We start from the raw sequence: 12,504 nt of genomic DNA, 5'->3' as shown, positions 1-12,504 counted from the left end.
TCTCATAGGCTCCTACAGTCACATGGTGCTGCTACAGTCTGTTATTAATGCCGTTTGAAGCAGCACGCGCATGATAAGCTGCTCTCCCAAAGCACGCCATAACTCTTGGTGGTTTTTGGCGAGCAGCGTGGAGCCGAGTCAGGGAGCTCGATACTGCAGGCAGAGCTGTGATGCTCATTCAGGAGTGGATCGGCTTTTATCAATCACCAGAACAGACAGCTGCAATGCTGAGAAAACCAAACAAACTGCTAAATCAGAAAACATTTCACTACAGCAGGAATGCTAAATATCCTCCATGATATTAAATATCCCTGGTTGTCTGAATGTACTATTAAAAATAAGGAATAATATGTTAGTTAGGCATATTAACTACTACGCAATGAATATAGCAATAGTGCATTAAATGTATAAAATGGGCATACAAATAAAACAACAATAACCTCCTTGTGAATGAAATGTAATCAGATTACATTCTATTCATATGTGCCATCTTTTTCAACATTGCCATGCAAGACAAACATGTAGGTGACTTTCTGCATGTGGAAGCCTCTATAGGTACAGATATATATATATATATATATATATATATATATATATAGAAGCAAGAGAAAAGCCAGCAGCTTACAAGTGGATTAAAACAAGAGTAATGCTGCCGCGCCATAGAACTGGTTGCAGCCTGCAGCAGAGTGTCTATAAGTGGGTCAGGACATGGAGGGACAGCAGGACGTCGTCCAGCAGGGACTGAGCTGAGACACGGGGACAGCAGGACGTGGTCCAGCAGGGACTGAGCTGAGACACGGGGACAGCAGGACGAGCCGGGTTAGAGACTCTGGCTCTGCAGTAAACAGTGAAACTAAGTGTTGGTGATCCGACACCAGAGAGGGATGACCCACATATCCAGCTAGAGGAGCCACCAGGAGCTAAAGTAGCTCACCGTGCAAACCAAGACAGAATTAGCAGAAAGAATGATCTCTGCTGTGTAAAACCCAACGTGGTAGAATGAGCTGTTGGCCGTTCTATGTGACCAATCACAGGCAAAACAGACTGATAAGAACATTTTAACTAAGGAGCACGAGTTCAGCACATGCTTGTTTCTGTTTTGCATGATAGAGATATTTAACATTTCTTGACATGAACCAGTTTTTAAAATAAACTATAGAGATGCAGATCAGAGCAGCAGCTGAAGACACAGTAGCAACAGGAATCACATGCAGAATTCAGAATGTTTTTCATGAATTTCATGAGAAAAAGTATGTGAAGCAGTTTAGCACAGTAACTTCAGACATTAATTCCCCTACCAACTACTGACTGCTGGCTGTTTAGTTTCACCAGCAGAAACACCTGATACATACAGGAAGTGGACTGACACAGCAGCTGATTATAGGAAACTATCATTTCTCCTTAATCAGCCTTCACAAGTTGTTGTGGAGCCAACAGCCTCGATGTGTCTGAGGAGGTGTGAGTCCAACAGAATGAGAAGAAAGAGTGAACTTCAGAGGATCTGAAGCTAGCTGCTGTAGAACAGGCAGGATAATAATCAGCTCTCTCTCTTTCATTCTCCTCTCTTCTGTTTCTTCCAGTTATAGACTTCTCACCTGTTTCCTCAACTTCTTTTGACTTTCAAGTTTTTTTTACCATTACACTAACTAATGTCATGTGACTTAAAGTCTTTTAAGAGTCTTTTGAAACTCTTCATCTGTTGTTATAAAACCATTAAGATATTTATGAAAAAATATGAAAAGATATTGCTGTATGGTGATTTAATAGCAGTTTTAGTGTCTGTGGAGGTGTTCGAGGGTCACCAGAGGAGGAGGAGGAGGAGGAGGAGGAGCAGGAGGAGGGCATGAAGGGTTAAAATATGAAGTGTATGCTTCTGTTTGTGTTGCTGCTGCTGATAAGGAGGATTTATCCACTAAGAAGGAAACGTCCAGTGGTTGGTGGTGCCAACAGGTCCAGCAGGCATTAAAGTGGCACGACATCCTGTTCTGAGCCTCAGAGCGTCATGAGGACGAGGACAGGTCCGTCCTGCTGGATTAGCTCCAAACGTCTCCACGGAGCAGCTTTGACTCATTAATATATATATATATATATATATATATATATATATATATATATATAGTCTCTGCAGCAGGCAGCCTGCTAATCTGAGAGTTTAACATACACTTGTTGTGTTTTTAGCATCAACTTATTCCTCTCAGTGTTTTTATTCCTCTTGTGGCGACTGAAGTCGTTCTTCATTTGTGGACGTGTTCCAGCAGCAGCTGTCCTTCAGGCTGAATCTGAAATGATGAGGCTGTTGAGTTGTTACAGCAGCGATGAGGCTGTTGAGTTGTTACAGCAGCGATGAGGCTGTTGAGTTGTTACAGCAGTGATGAGGCTGTTGTGTTACAGCAGCGATGAGGCTGTTGAGTTGTTCCTGCGTCTCCCTGAGGACGGACTGGAGGCTCAGGCTGATAACAGCAGCATCCACTAACTTCCTGTTGGTGAGACGCAGCAGAGACTGGAGGGTTTAACTAACTGCTGCTGTTCAACTAAACAGCAGGACAACTTAGTGGAGCAATGAGAACACTGGCAGGTTATTATAACTCACTCAGTCAGTGTGATGTGAGTTCATCTCCAGAGGAAGGAGAGAGTCCTGGTGAGCTCCTGCTGGTGTGAGTTCATCTCCAGAGGGAGGAGAGAGTCCTGGTGAGCTCCTGCTGGTGTGAGTTCATCTCCAGAGGAAGGAGAGAGTCCTGGTGAGCTCCTGCTGGTGTGAGTTCATCTCCAGAGGGAGGAGAGAGTCCTGGTGAGCTCCTGCTGGTGTGAGTTTATCTCCAGAGGAAGGAGAGAGTCCTGGTGAGCTCCTGCTGGTGTGAGTTCATCTCCAGAGGGAGGAGAGAGTCCTGGTGAGCTCCTGCTGGTGTGAGTTTATCTCCAGAGGAAGGAGAGAGTCCTGGTGAGCTCCTGCTGGTGTGAGTTCATCTCCAGAGGGAGGAGAGAGTCCTGGTGAGCTCCTGCTGGTGTGAGTTCATCTCCAGAGGGAGGAGAGAGTCCTGGTGAGCTCCTGCTGGTGTGAGTTTCACTCTTTCTGATCCAGTCAGCAGTTTAAGAGCTGGCTCCCTCACTGCCGTCCTGAACTACTGCGATAAATCACTCAGGGAAACCAACGGCATCTTGTCCTGTCATGTCGAGTCCTGTCAGGTTTATTTTTATCACCCTTAAGCACAAATCAGAATCAAAACAAATAAAGGAACACCACCCAATAATACAAGGGCAGAGTTACCAGAGTTAACTCTTGGTTTTCTGCTAGTTTTCTACCTTTCCAAGTTGGATTGTTGGAAGAAATGATCAGCAGAATAATCCACAGTAAAGATATTTGGTGGCTGCAGCGCTAAACACATGGCTAACGTCCTTCTAAAGCATAAACCCCAGTCTGTGGACACTTTAAAATCCTTTTTGTTCAGCCTTTAGGTTGTCCCTAGCAGTTTTTATTATTAATCTCCTCCTTTAGCTGTTTTCTTTCATCTACTTTATTACCCGTTTCTTTTTATCTACTGCTGATTTTAACGCGTCGGATTTTTCTCTTGTTTCTGGTTTCTGTAGCACTTTGAGATTACTTTATGAAAAGTGCTTTACAAATAGAATGCATTATTATTATTAAAGTTGATTGGCATTAGGATAAATGCTAACTTGTTAAAAGGCAGAATGAGGACACTTCTAAAGAACAATGATAGACATCATTTATCCCCCATCATCACCAACGCTGCCTTCTGCATCACTTCCTGTCTCCTCCTGTGTTGTGGGGTTAGTGGGGTCAGGGTGTGGAGCCCAGCAGGTCTGAGGGTTAGGGTCAGGGTCTGAGCTCCCAGCAGGTCTGAGGGTTAGGGTCAGGGTCTGAGCTCCCAGCAGGTCTGAGGGTTAGGGTCAGGGTGTGGAGCCCAGCAGGTCTGAGGGTTAGTGGGGTCAGGGTGTGGAGCCCAGCAGGTCTGAGGGTTAGGGTCAGGGTGTGGGGCCCAGCAGGTCTGAGGGGTCAGGGTGTGGAGCCCAGCAGGTCTGAGGGTTAGGGTCAGGGTGTGGGGCCCAGCAGGTCTGAGGGGTCAGGGTGTGGAGCCCAGCAGGTCTGAGGGTTAGGGTCAGGGTGTGGAGCCCAGCAGGTCTGAGGGTTAGGGTCAGGGTGTGGAGCCCAGCAGGTCTGAGGGTTAGGGTCAGGGTGTGGAGTCCAGCAGGTCTGAGGGTTAGGGTCAGGGTGTGGAGCCCAACAGGTCTGAGGGTTAGGGTCAGGGTGTAGAGTCCAGCAGGTCTGAGGGTTAGGGTCAGGGTGTGGGGCCCAGCAGGTCTGAGGGTTAGGGTCAGGGTGTGGAGTCCAGCAGGTCTGAGGGTTAGGGTCAGGGTGTGGGGCCCAGCAGGTCTGAGGGTTAGGGTCAGGGTGTGGAGCCCAGCAGGTCTGAGGGGTCAGGGTGTAGAGTCCAGCAGGTCTGAGGGTTAGGGTCAGGGTGTGGAGCCCAGCAGGTCTGAGGGGTCAGGGTGTGGAGCCCAGCAGGTCTGAGGGGTCAGGGTGTGGGGCCCAGCAGGTCTGAGGGGTCAGGGTGTGGGGCCCAGCAGGTCTGAGGGCCTCAATGGAACGGAGACGGATCATAAACATGGAAGACTCAAACATAGTGAGGTGAAAGGTTTTGATCCAGACAGAATCTACGGTCGGCTTCACCCTGACAGTCAGGACTGAGGGCTTCTGGGAAATCTTTGAATGTTGTGTTTACAAACACAACAGACAAATCCTACTTAGGCTCCGTTTCCATGGTGACGGTCTGAACAGAAGACTAAAGTGGCGTCTCGTCTCCACTTTTTATTCCTGGTTTATTGAGTGTTTCCAGGAGGAAACCTGCTGATACGGTGATCTAAAGTGTGTGAATGTGATTGTATGCAGCCAGGCGGCATCACTTAAAGCCATAAGAGCATCTTTGGCCATGTGGAAGTTTTCATCAGCTACTCCTTCCACAAAGTTCTCCTCCATCACTAGATCTCCCAGGTCTCGTTCACAGCCGTCTGGCTCCTCCCACCAATCGCTGCATCCAGAATGTGATGGAGGTAATTCCAGATCCTTCTCTGTTCACTAATACTATCTGTACATATCCTGGACATTTGGTGGAAAGACTCCTGGAAGTTTATTAGAGCTGCCAGAGCAGCTTGAAGGTCCCACCATGGAAATAATCCCACGTTTCTTTATTTCCTGTCCTGGAGCATGTATGTGACGTAAACACATACGTGACGTGAGCAGATCAGATCAGAGTTTTGTGTCTTGTCAGTGTAGACGACACGCTACGGAGGAGAGGATCTCAGTTTACACTCTGGAGGCACATTTTAACGTTTTTAAGACCAAAAACACCGTCACCGTCTAAACTAAAGGCACTTCACATCAAATATTTTGTTGTTTTTACCTGCAGCGTCCTGGTGTAAACGGCCTTAATGTGCATTTGATATTCAGACAGAAAAACATCAGACTGAACTCTCAACAGTTTTTAGAAGAGTGTCAAATCTGCAATAAAGCTGTCAACAGTGAGAATAACAAGTTGAAATCAGGGTGCAGTAACTGCTGCAGAACAGAAACAGCTGAAGGGCATCTGAGCTCCAAGCATGACTTATGCAACAGAACATTCAGCCCAGCAGTGTTACCAGAGGCTGACACACTGATAGCACCTGTCAGAGAGCAGCTAAAGAGGCCTTTAAAGGCTTGAAGGAGGAATGTGGAGCCTTGGTTGGCTCCTTCAGCACTAGATGAAGTAACAGTCTCCAAACAACAGAGTCAAGTGGAGAGAGAATAAAACCCCAACAGAGGAACTGGAGGAAGAACAAACAACAGAGTCAAGTGGAGAGAGAATAAAACCCCAACAGAGGAACTGGAGGAAGAACAAACAACAGAGTCAAGTGGAGAGAGAATAAAACCCCAACAGAGAAACTGGAGGAAGAATCACCCAGATGATTAATGTGAATATTATTTAGAACTTCTTGCACCACGTCCAGCTGATACACACAGAGAAGTGAAAGTGATTCTTGTGAACACAGTAAATAAACAGTCACTGTATCGATGCTTCAACATGTTTTCCCATGAAGGTTATTTCAACACTCTGCTATAGAGGAAGTGAGAGGAGATTCTACTGGCTCTTCAGTAAAAACAAGCAGCAAGTGTTGTGACGCACCATTAAGTCTCTGCAGAGTCTGCAGAAATACTGCAGAGAAGAAGAAATCATCCAAATGCACCAAATTAAACTGACTGAACTGGACTAAGAAATGACTGAAGGAGCCTGTAAATGTGACAGTAATATAAAAGGTATTATACTAAATAAATAAATAATATCATCATGATGAGTATTTGAGTTAACTACATCAAAATTCATTAGTAGAACTCCAACAGGAATCTTTGTGTAAAATATCCAGATATAAATTAAGTTTACTTCTTCAAAATAAATTAATATTTGACTCAGATTACATGGTTTAAATATGTGTAATAATATGTGTAATAAGTATAAAATCAGTCAGTACAACACATTTTTTAAGTTAATCAGAAGCAAATTTGCAGTTATATCCTACAAATGTTTTCAATTATATTTACTGAGTTTGTTTAGTGATTTCTACTCAGTTTTCCATATAATATGGTTAACATCATATTCCAGTTACAGACGTACTTTAAATATGACTTAAATTGACTCATTACTCAGGTTGTTTAACTGATTTGAGAACTTTCAAATCAACTCAATATTTTTAAGAGTAAAATGTTGCACTGATTGAATTAAGTAATACGCAGTATTGTTATTTTTGAGTGTGTACATTTAGACACACTAGTGGTTGTGAACACATAGCTCAGGTCTGTAATACTGATATGAAAACACTTTTTCTGCCCTGGTTTTAAAAGAGTTTCTCTCTTAGTTCTGTAAAAGTGAAGCAGGTCACCTCCAGCTCAGCTGGTGTAAGTCTTCTATTATTACTGTTTCCTCCGGCTGCAGGTGGAGGTACCAGCCTCTATAAATACTGCTGGTGTTAAGGAGGTTTAGTCCTCCTGCTTGCTCCTTCTCCTGCTCTAAAAGCTGATTTCCATTTAAAGAAAACACTTCCTGTCTGGAACACGAGAAGATGTTAAAGGAAGCAACTAACTTCCTGATGAATTTGAATAAATAAAGCAGGAATAGGTGAAATTATCAGCACAGCAATAAAGTGTCTTTGACTAGGAAATAAACGGGTTATATAATACACACACGTATATATATATATATATATATATATATATATATATACATATATATATATATACTGACGCCACGTGTTACTGACAAACAGCAGCTGAGGTCAAAACATCATCCATCCACAAACACTGTCAGCTTGTAGTTTATTATAGCTACAATCATAATTATTTATTGTATTATTTATAAATAAATGAATATATAAATATTTGTATATTTATATAAATACAAATAAATGTGTTCAAAATAGATTAAATCAATGATGTATTGCAATGCCACAACCTATTAACACATATATTATTATTTCACAAACTGAATGAATAAATGCTCCTCTGTAAGATAAACTGAGTTCATATGAAACATAAAAACTAGTGCGTCATTGTGAAACAGAAAGTGGCACGATAATCTATCAACGTTTTGTTTTCTTAATTGTCTAAGAAAGGGTTTACTGATTGCCAGCTGAAGTGAAAATACGTAGAAAATCTATTTTGTTATTGGGGTGAAAGAAGCTCTCATATAAACTACATGCAGAAATGGAAAACAGGTCGTAGAAACACTGTTGATACTTTTAATAAAGAACAAGAAGAAAAGAGGGACGGCTCTCAACACGCAGCAGAGCCACTAAAGTCATGCAGGAGGAATATTTACTGACAGAACACACTGTTATTATACATATTATTATTATTATACATTATCACATGTACAATGATCCAACAGCTGAGTGAACAGACCAGAACCAGAACATCATCAGAAGAACTTCAGACGCTCACATGACATCACAACGTTTCACTAACACAGATCACAGCGTGATGTTCTAAAGGTTCTGGTTCTACTGGATGTTTATGCTCTACATGTGCACACTCAGCATTCTCAGAAAGAGGCTGAAGCTCTTTACTGATCAGCTACACACATAATCAACACACAGCACACACAAAACAACAACAACAACAACAACAACAACAACAACAACCTGCACTTGCGTCTGCTCCGAGTCTTAAACCGCCATCATCACAGCTGGAACATCACCAATAAATACACAATCCACCATGTTCCAGCTTGATGTGATCCATAAATCACTTTAATGATAATTATACTATTTAATTAACAACATCAGCAACTCAGATCTCACTGGATCAGACACAAGAGGAGAAATAAACTAATAAATAAAATAATAAATAAACTAATAAATAAAATGATAATAAAATAAACCAGTGTTGAGGACCATCAGAGGGTTCTGCTATCAGAGGGTTCTACTACCAGAGGGTTCTGCTATCAGAGGGTTCTGCTATCAGAGGGTTCTGCTATGTGAGGGTTCTGCTATGTGAGGGTTCTACTATCAGAGGGTTCTGCTATCAGAGGGTTCTGCTATCAGAGGGTTCTGCTGAGGATTACTTTAACATACGTTCAACACATTATTGGACATTTGTCTTGTTTAATATGAACATCCATCATTGGACCGTTGGATATAGACAGAAAATGAGAAAAGGCTTCACATGGTTCCTTAAATATGTATTTTTGCTTTGATGGTAATATTGGTTGTCACATTTCTAGCAGAAACATTTCTAGCAGAAACATTTCTAGCAGCTTAATGAAAGTTTCTCTCACAGACCGAACCGTGCAGCTAGCAACCAGCTAGCAACCAGCTAGCAACCAGCTAAGCTAAACTAGCCGCGGGCGTTCTAGCGCTGATGGGAAGGACGCGGCCTGCAGCAGCAGTTTGGCCTCCAGCAGCTATTTGAATGTGTAATGTGAAGGTGTGTTCAGTGACCTGTGCAGCACCATCACATCACTTTGCATCTCATATTGATGCCGACAGAAACATGCTGACTCACCGCCATCACCAGCTCAAAGGGATGCTTGTAGACCCGGACGGGGGACTGGTACTTCTGCACCATGGTGGGGCTCACAGCAACACCTCCGACCTGCACAAAGAGGACACGTCACCAAGGAAACTAGACACAAGAGGACACGTCACCAAGGAAACTAGACACAAGAGGACACGTCACCAAGGAAACTAGCTTCATAAAGGGCTAAACAATTCATCACATTTTAATCGTGATCACCATTTTGGCCATCAGGATTAAATGAACCTGATGGTCGGTGATATTTCCATTTTAAATGTGTCTCTCCTGCAGATCTAACAACACTTTCTACCCCAGTAGTCACCAACCACCAGGGGGACACAGAGTTCAGGTTTCATGTAGCCGCCTCAATAAATAATAATAAGCCGTGTTGGCAAAGTGTGTATTTTCTGCTGTTTTTACTAGATATTCCCATGTTCTGTCATTTTATCTGTAACTGGCAGCCATCTTTGCCAGGTCGCCCTCCAAACAGAGATGACAATCTCAAGGGACTTCCTGGTAAAATAAAGGAAATAAAATAAAATATGGCAGAGGTGTGTGTGTGTGTGTGTGTGTGTGTGTGTGTGTGTGTGTGTGACAGACTACTGGGACTAGAACTAAACTAGGTCCATCTAGTGTCTCAGGTCTCATCTACACACAACAACACTCTACGGAACAATAACAACAGGTAAACAGGTAAACAGGTGAGCTGCTCATTCTTTAACATGTAAACAGCAGCAGGAGATCAAACATTCAGGTAGAAACCATTACACCACCTGTCTCTTTGATCTCTGGATCAACTGAAGGTTCATTTGTTTGGACAAATATAATGAGAACAACAAAAATATCTAGAGATTTAACATGGTTTTATTCATAATGATTGTGGGTTTTTTAATAAAACCATGTTAAATGTCTAGATATTTTTGTTGTTGTCATTATATTTGAATATTAAAAGTTAAAAGACAAATGAACATAGAGAATGTTTTAATGGAAACAAAGCAGAACTGGGTGTAACAACAGAGATTCTCCAGGTATTTATCAAGAAGAATGTCTTGATCTTGATGTTGTTTGTTCAGCGTGCTGATACGTGTCTGAAACTGCTGCAGTCAGTGACGTGAACAAGTCTGAAACCAGTCTGAAACCAGTCTGAAACCAGTCTGAAATCAGTCTGAAACCAGTCTGAAACAAGTCTGAAACCAGTCTGAAACCAGTCTGAAATCAGTCTGAAACCAGTCTGAAACAAGTCTGAAACCAGTCTGAAACCAGTCTGAAACCAGTCTGAAACCAGTCTGAAATCAGTCTGAAACCAGTCTGAAACCAGTCCAGAACTACTGACACTGTAAACATGTCTGGAGGTTTTAGGGTGGAAAACTGCTAAACTATGACAGTAAAAGACGTAAAATGATAAATGAGTTAATTCAGTTTCAGTAACAATGAAACACTGTAAATGTTTATATCAGACAAAACAGGATTTTTTTACACTTTACTTTACACAAAAAAAACTACAATACTCTACTGTAGAATACTCTGGCAATATACTGTAATACATATATAAGCCACTACTGTCATTTTTGCATTCATTTTTTGTAAAAATACTTTTTCTCACTGTTAAATGTACTAAACACCATATCTCTAACAGAAATATACTGTAATATTTAATGGTAAAATCTTTAATTTATGCAGCATTTATAAAGTATTTTCTGGTCAATTATATGGCAGAACAGCGTTTATTTTGATGGCAAAACTTCTTATTTATACGGTAAAATATGGAATAAAATGACAATCTTAAATGTGAAATCAACAGTGTTAATATCATTTTACGGTAAAGTTCTGGCAACCACATTTCCTTTTTTTGAACGGTAAAAACAAGGTTTTTATTATTTGCCAGTGTCCGGAGGGATCAGGAGACTAAGAACAGCTGGACTAGGACTAACAGCAGCTCTAACTACTGAAACATCATAATTACCGTCATGCTTCAGGATCGTCAGCAACTTTTAAGAAGACACGTCAAAACAAGACAATTAAATCAGAATGTGTTCATTAAGAGATTTCAGGTGAAACAGTTTAAACTGAACCACGACTGGAATCAAACAGCTGAGAACGTTTCATCACCTGCTAGTATAAATGATCATTAAATGTGTGAAATAAAGTCTAACTTCTTATCTTTGAACCGGATCTAGTTTAACTTTTAACTTTACCAGTCGGCTAAAGGACCTGGCGCTGTGTTGTGTCTTACTGGTTTCTGAACTAACTGGTGCCTGAACTGGTGCGTGCAGCTGTTTCTGCCTCATTTCAGCAGGTTCGTCACATATTTAATAAATATATACAGTCATGGGAAAAGTATTAGACCACCTTGTTTTCTGCTGCTTTCTTGTTCATTTAATGCTTTGTTTGGACAAATATAATGATAACAACAAAAATATCTGACAAGAGTTTAATTTAAGAGCTGATATCTGACATTGAACATGGTTTTATTGATTTTGGTTAATAAAACCGTGTTAAATGTCGAGATATCAGCTCTTAAATTTTACTTTTATTAACTATTTCTGATGTTATTATTACATTTTTCCAAACAAATGAACCTTTAGTGGCACCAGCCATTTAAAAGAAGAAGAACATGAAGAAAACAAGGTCTGATAGTTTTTTCATGACTGTCGAGGTGACGGTTCACGAACAATTCAACTGTGTTGGAGTGAATTTGAATCCAGCTCTAACTGATCTTGCAAACATTATATTTTCATGCTTTCTTTTCATTTATAGGCGTCTGTGATGTAGCGTTCACTCATACAACAATATAATCCACAGCAGTTAAATGTTTATTAAATATGGTATAAATATGTGACGAATCTGCTAAATGAGACAGAAAACAGCTGCACAGACCAGTACAGCAATAATAAATATAATATATAATATAGTTATAGTACTTCTGTCCTTCACAATAAAATACAGATGGACTTTAAGATCATCTGCTTCCTCTCATCAGTTACTTTATTATTATAATTAGACATGTTAACCTTAATGTACATTAATGACATTGAACATGTAGATTGTTAAATATATATAAATCAGTTCTAGCTCCACTGGTGATGATTTATTCTAAACGAAGGTAAAAACACCAGAAAGTGTCCGATAATGGATCCACTCTCTGTTTATGTTTCTATCTAAAACATTTCTCATTTTTATTGTCTATTTTTATTCTTATTTTCTGTAAAGGACTCCGTGCTACATGTATATGTATGAAAATATAAATAAATAATAAAAATCTAAATAAAGTTTGACTCGGTTTGATGATTTGAACAGTTTTATTATTATTTTAACATGTTGTTAGTAGTTAACAACAGTTAGCATCGTTACACAACAGCAGCAGCTAGCTGAGGCTAGCCTGAAGCTAACGCTAACTGATATAACCGGTTATAACCTCAACACACAGCCCGGTAATGTCACTCACC

At 41.0% G+C, this 12,504-nt stretch overlaps 1 protein-coding gene across 1 annotated transcript in view; it reads right to left on the bottom strand.

The window, feature by feature from the left end:
- LOC131980017 (SEC14-like protein 1) overlaps positions 1 to 12,504 on the bottom strand; it is a 48,924-nt gene that overhangs the window by 36,088 nt on the left and 332 nt on the right. Inside the window, exons 1-2 of the mRNA XM_059344144.1 lie at position 12,504; positions 9,047 to 9,136 (exon numbers count right to left, since the gene is read on the bottom strand). The exon at position 12,504 is cut by the window's right edge and continues 332 nt beyond it. Of these exons, the coding sequence (XP_059200127.1) occupies positions 9,047 to 9,109 (63 nt within the window). The 5' untranslated portion in view covers positions 9,110 to 9,136; position 12,504. The remainder of the gene's footprint in view (positions 1 to 9,046; positions 9,137 to 12,503) is intronic.

This window comes from Centropristis striata, chromosome 1 (genome assembly GCF_030273125.1).
Source record: "Centropristis striata isolate RG_2023a ecotype Rhode Island chromosome 1, C.striata_1.0, whole genome shotgun sequence".
Lineage (NCBI taxonomy): Eukaryota > Metazoa > Chordata > Actinopteri > Perciformes > Serranidae > Centropristis > Centropristis striata.
Note: the sequence above shows the minus strand (reverse complement) of the source record. Positions and strands in the feature narration are given on the sequence as shown.